The sequence below is a fragment of the Etheostoma spectabile genome, chromosome 3 (genome assembly GCF_008692095.1).
Source record: "Etheostoma spectabile isolate EspeVRDwgs_2016 chromosome 3, UIUC_Espe_1.0, whole genome shotgun sequence".
Taxonomy (NCBI): Eukaryota; Metazoa; Chordata; class Actinopteri; order Perciformes; family Percidae; genus Etheostoma; species Etheostoma spectabile.
Window position 1 is genome coordinate 25,953,843 of NC_045735.1, and position 6,000 is coordinate 25,959,842.

The following is a 6,000-nucleotide window of genomic DNA, read 5'->3' on the forward strand; positions in this document are numbered from 1 at the left end:
GTGTTTTTCTGTCATTTGATATGAATAAGAATTTAGAGACATTTTTAGTTCAGGTTTGCATTAGGTAAATAAAAAATGTTTTTCAGCAGTGTTTTTTGGATAAGCTGCTAGTGCGTGGGAATTGAATGACAGCTACCAACACAAACTGCCCACAGCTTTAACTTTAAAAGTTCTTTCTGCAACTGAATGCCAAAATGATCCAACTTTACTGATGATTATTGCAACATTCCCACAGGTGGCCGTGGCCTCTGGAGGGGTATGTCCTGCAGGCTACATCTGTCCACGTGGGACCATGTACCCCCAGCAGCACCCCTGCCCTGTCGGAACTTGGAGCAGCACTGTGGGTGCCCAGAACCTGTCCTCCTGCTGGCCCTGCCCTCCAGGACTCTACTGTAACAGTACTGGACTTAACCAGCCCTCAGGAATCTGTTATACCGGTATGGGAATTAATTATGTGGTACAAAGTGAGAAAAAGCAATATAATGTTTCAAAACATTGTTACATGCTTTTTGAAAGTTAAACATTTGATAGAATAACTTTTTTGTTGTTGTCTACTGATCATTTCAAACTATTATTTAGTCTTTTGTTTTCTTACTTTGTGTCCAGAAATGATTTTTGTTTACGGATTCATAGGGTATTACTGTTCAGGAGGGGCCGTGTCTTCAATGCCTTCAGATGGTGTGACAGGGGACATTTGTCCAATTGGGCATTACTGTCCCATGGGTTCAAGGTTTCCTGTACTCTGCCCTGATGGGACGTACTCAAACACTACAGGTATAGAAAAATAATTTCATGGAACTGCATGAAATATCAAGCAGTGAGATTTTTTACTAACTGCAATAGGAAAGCGAAACATCCTCTCAACGCCCTAGGTCTCAAGTCAGTGGATGTGTCACGAGGCCGGGATTATCCTCGAGGTCACAACAGGTCAATTTATACAGTAACATCAAGTTTCGAAACGGTCTCACTACAAGGAAATGGCTACTACGGGGACTAACATAATACATGAATACAAATGGCCTCATCGAATTCACAAGCGTCTCAGATTTCTAGTTATACCAAATGTATGCAGTTCTAGGACTGTTTAGGGACTTCAGTATGCAGAAATATTCAAACACACCATTTTTAGAAAACACATTTATACTGTATTAAAAAAAAAATTGCAAAAAAGCATGATTTCTGCCCTAAACTGCATGGGATTATCATAAAGTGGGCATATCTGTAAAGGGGATAATCACAGGTACCGATAGATGGACCATTGTCATTCAGATATCTTGAGGTGAGAGGTTAAGGGACCCATTTGAAAATGGCCATGTTAGTTTTTCGCTTGCCTAGGTTTGTAGTGTTTTTTTAGCCCGCTTCCTGATAAGCTAGCATGACATAGTTGGTGCTACTGGATTCCTTAGTTTGTTTAGTTTCATATGATACCAATTTATTCAGTGGCTGAAGCCCCAGTAGCAACCCACCCACTCTGCCCGTGATATCAAGTATTAGGGTATAAAATATAAGAAGCAGGCAATACGTCATTATGTTATTCTTTTTTGGATGAAGGGGCAGGAGAGTGTGATGACTGCCTCTCAGGGACCTACTGTCTGTCAGGAGAAGGTGTCCAGCCCTGTCCAGCAGGACACTACTGTCTTGGTGGTGGTGTTGAGGGTATCCTGCCCTGCCCTCCTGGCACATACAGTCCTCACTTTGGCCTCAGCCAAGTGGAGCAGTGCCTCATTTGTCCAGCAGGTGAGAGTATTGTCACATAGTTGACTTTATTGCTCTGCAAAACAATGGAAAATACTTCAGTAAATGTTGGATCAGATTTTAATTTATCAATTTCTTCATTTGGTAGACGTGTTGGAACTAATTTATCAAGATAAAAGGAAATAATAGAATGTTTTATCACATTTAATTAACTAGAGGACAAATATTATTTTATGATGCAATGGGATTAACCATCAACACTTTGAGGATTTTCATGCTTTACCAGAGATTGCAAAAGTACTCACTTCCCGTACTTAAGTTGAAGTACAGATACTTGTGTTAAATAATACTCTGGTAAAAGTAGAAGTACTGATTTAACTTCTTTACTCAAGTAAAAGTAACAAAGTACAGGCTTGGAAATTTTTCTTAAAGTATAAAAGTAAAGTAACCTTGTGAATGACAACCATTTTTTATGCAAAGCTACCTGGACCACACAAATGTTACTAGAGTGCAAGCTGAGAAACTTTGTCATTGGCTACATTTTAAATGGATGTCTGCCATTAGGCCTAAAACATCATATTTATGATTATTGTGACAGAAACTGGGACTCCAAGTTAATAAGATTGTGTCTGAGCAGCAAGGTAGGAATTCAGTTGTGATTCAGTGAGAATACTCAGATCAAGTTTCTCTTTTTTTATCTTTCCCTTAACATTGAAATGAATTTACATGTATGTGTGTGTGCTCAAATATGGCTTCTGGAAAGGAAATGATGGATAAAATATGAATTTCTAAACGGACATTAATTAAGAAGTTCCCCAGCACATTGGCCAGGAGCCAGTCTTGATGCTTACTATCTCAAACATCTCTCTCAGATAAGGCCGAGGATGATTAGGAATGTCTGGCTGCTTGTCTGCCGAATCTCCGGGATCTCTCTTTTCATTATTTTCAATCATGTCATCGTCCATACTATGTGCTAACGTTAGTGCCATCAAGCTGCAATGATTTGCCGCAAATGAATGCAGAATGCCGCCGGATGTGTCGAGTCGTCTTAGTGGTGCGTCAAGTTCAACGTACAGTATATTCCCATCCAATTAGATTGAATATGGGATTGATGACGCAAAAAATTTGAAACTGGAGTGTATTTAAAGCTGATTCTGGTTTCCAACTTTGCCCCAGATGGGTCTGTTAAAAAAACTTCTCACTGTTGATGCAACGTGCAACCTAGCTAACAGGTGAAGAACACAAACAAGAAAATCACAAGCTAACTTACTTTAAATGTGCAAAAACTATAGACCAATACAACAGGCTTAAATTAACTGACAACATAAGTTATACGACTTACAGTTCTCAAAGAAGCACACACAAAATCTTAACTGCTTATCCTCCAGACAGCTACTCTCTTTCTTTTCTCTCAATTTTTTCTCCGTGTGGTGTGCGCGCCCGCTCCCGGTGTGAGGCGCATCCACTTTATTCTCCAATATGACAGCCTCTTGTACAAAACTAAAGTAATGAGCCAAATTTTTTAAAATGTAAAGAGTAGAAAGTACCAATATTTGTGTTAAAATGTATGGAGTAACAGTAAAAAGTCGCCACAAAAAACAATAAAGTAAAAATATCCGAGAAATCTACTTACATTAACAGTAGGCCTACAGTAACAAAATATTTGTACTTCGTTACTGCCCATCTCTGTGCCTTACTGTTACTGCAGTGGTGTTTTTTTTTTTAATTGTTCATGCTGTGCTAACAGGGTTCTACTGTGAGGACTGGGGTCTGTTTGAACCTACTGGACCCTGTCAAGCTGGTTACTACTGCATAGCAGGTACAATACACGCATGATACTGGCGCAGTTGTGACAATGGCAGTATTATTATTTATCATTGTAATCTAACTAAAGACCTGCTACTGTAGAAAAAGGGCCGGTGTGCTGCAAAACGCAATCTTAAATGTGCATTTTCTCAAGGTGTGAACTTCCCAAACCCAGATGGTAACTTCAGCACAGGAGTGGGAGGAGCATGTCCAAGGGGGAATTACTGTCCTGAGGGCACCAGTCTCCCATTGCCCTGTCCTCCAGGAACCTACTCTAACAGGTGGACCCAAATATTACTTGTACACACTTGCAGTTAATCAGTTTGCTTTGCTATGTAACCGTATACTGTGTGTTTGTGTGTGTTTACGTGTCTACACATGTATGGTTGCAGTCTTCACCTGACAGACACCCGTGGCTGTAGTCCATGTCCAGCGGGTCAGTTCTGTTACACTGCAGGTCTCATTCTTCCATCTGGACTGTGTCAGGCAGGATTTTACTGTCCAGGGGGAGACAGAAAAGCTACAGGTAGAATGGAAAAATTTTACGTTTTTATTTTATTCATGAAAAGTTAATTGAATGTGTGCTTTTTGGAAAATGGCAACAGGATTTACTCCAACACTGCAGGATAAACCTAGTTCGAGCACTTTAAAAAAAATCAACACAATGATTTCACTATCTAAAAAATGCTTAATAATCAATGTAGTTCATACATATAATTCAAAAAGTGGAGGGCAGAGCTTATATACCATGTGTGGAGATAAATGTTATGAATAAGCATCAGATAGAAGAGAAACAGATGCTGATAGATGCAGGAAATCTGAATGTGTGAGGGTGTTTTGTTATTAACGAATGATTACTGAATTAATCAGGGTTTCATCACATTAAGGGCTTAGCAGTCATAATCTCAATAATTCACCATATCTAATTGTTTCTTTCTCTCCAGGCTCAGAAGGAGGTCTCTGCCCACCAGCTCATTACTGCCCTGAGGGTAGTGCAAGCTCAGTGCCCTGCCCAGCTGGGGCATACACCAACCTCACAGGCCAGTCAGTGTGTTCACGCTGCCCTGCTGGCTACTACTGTCCAGAAAAGACTGGCAACTTCACCAAGTTCCCTTGTCCCCCTGGCTTCTACTGCCCTGATGGTAAGACTCCACCCAAACACTCAGTCATGCTTGTGTTTCTTGATGACTTTATTGACCGTAATAACACTATCTAAGATTTTCTTGTTTTGCTGCTTTGATAAATGATTCCCTCAGCTTTTACAATACAATTAAAAATGTATAGCGTATAAATGTCACGTCCCACTCATTTGAAAATAAATTGTTGTATGCATAGGTACAAGGCATGCCACCCAGTTTCCCTGTCCTCGTGGATACTACAACCCAGAGCCTATGACTCAGAGTCTGGACAGCTGCCTGCCATGTCCTCCAGGACACTACTGTGAGAAGGAAAGGCTGACCAAAGTGTCTGGAAAATGCAAGGCTGGTCAGTAACAGTGTCTTTGTTTATTTCTACAGAAGGCACAATCACAGCCATACAGCCTGCTTTTTCAGTGTCAGTACTTTGTCCTCTGTGCCAGCCTTTTGTCTCTAGGGGTTGACAAGCCAGTCTAAAGCAGTCTGGAAGACTTGCGCAAAGGTGACAAAGAGTGCACACTAAGCACAAAACCACGCCAACACCCGCCACATCAGTCATTATTTTACTTTTCTTCTCTTTACAGTTTTATTCTAGCAGTCCAGCAACAGACGCAGCTTTTAGATAATTCCTTGCATTCATCATTTATGTACAAACGCGCCAAACAGCCTCGCTCCATTTGCCAACCACCTAATGCACACAAGTCTCAGGCTTATTTTCTAAACAACAATGGCCATCTGGTTTATTAAGCCTTTTTTTCTTTCACCTTGCTCTGAATTGCTGTCTTCCTCCTCTGTGAAGCGTCTTTCTCCCCCCCCCCCCCCTGTGCTGGGAAAGTAATCATGTGATGTGACATCTAAACTGATTGTTCTTTATGTCTCAAGTAGGAGTATTTGCCAAAGTTTGTCAAAACATCAGTACATCGTCTTCATTGTCTCCCACTGTGTCTTTTTTCTGCACTGTTCCTCTCAGGTTGGTTCTGTGTGTCAGCAGCATGGAACTCCCAGCCTTTTGACCTGGACAATTACACCAATGCCAACTGTCTTTGTCCAGCTACATCAACAGGGGGGCGCTGCCAGGTGGGCTTTTACTGCCCCTTAGGTAGCTCAGAACCTTTGCCTTGTCCACCGGGAACCTTCTGTAACATCTCAGGTATTTGTACACTGATAATCAAATACCTACTTATGCACACTAGCCAAAAGTCCACCGTCAGCAGGTCAATGGTCTATGGCAATGGCTCTTCATGTCTGGCCCCAAGATGTATATTGGTTTTTATTTTAACCTTTTAACCAAACACATGCATCTAAAATTTCCCTTGGGATCAATAAAGTATCTATCTATCTATCTATCTATCTATCTATCTAT

At 40.9% G+C, this 6,000-nt stretch overlaps 1 protein-coding gene across 1 annotated transcript in view; it reads left to right on the plus strand.

Annotated features, from left to right (window-relative positions):
• Positions 1-6,000, plus strand: part of LOC116682395 (uncharacterized) — a 56,161-nt gene that overhangs the window by 7,118 nt on the left and 43,043 nt on the right. The window contains exons 15-23 of the mRNA XM_032509718.1: positions 236-437; positions 634-774; positions 1,552-1,737; positions 3,443-3,514; positions 3,656-3,782; positions 3,894-4,027; positions 4,446-4,643; positions 4,837-4,986; positions 5,608-5,787. Of these exons, the coding sequence (XP_032365609.1) occupies positions 236-437; positions 634-774; positions 1,552-1,737; positions 3,443-3,514; positions 3,656-3,782; positions 3,894-4,027; positions 4,446-4,643; positions 4,837-4,986; positions 5,608-5,787 (1,390 nt within the window). The remainder of the gene's footprint in view (positions 1-235; positions 438-633; positions 775-1,551; positions 1,738-3,442; positions 3,515-3,655; positions 3,783-3,893; positions 4,028-4,445; positions 4,644-4,836; positions 4,987-5,607; positions 5,788-6,000) is intronic.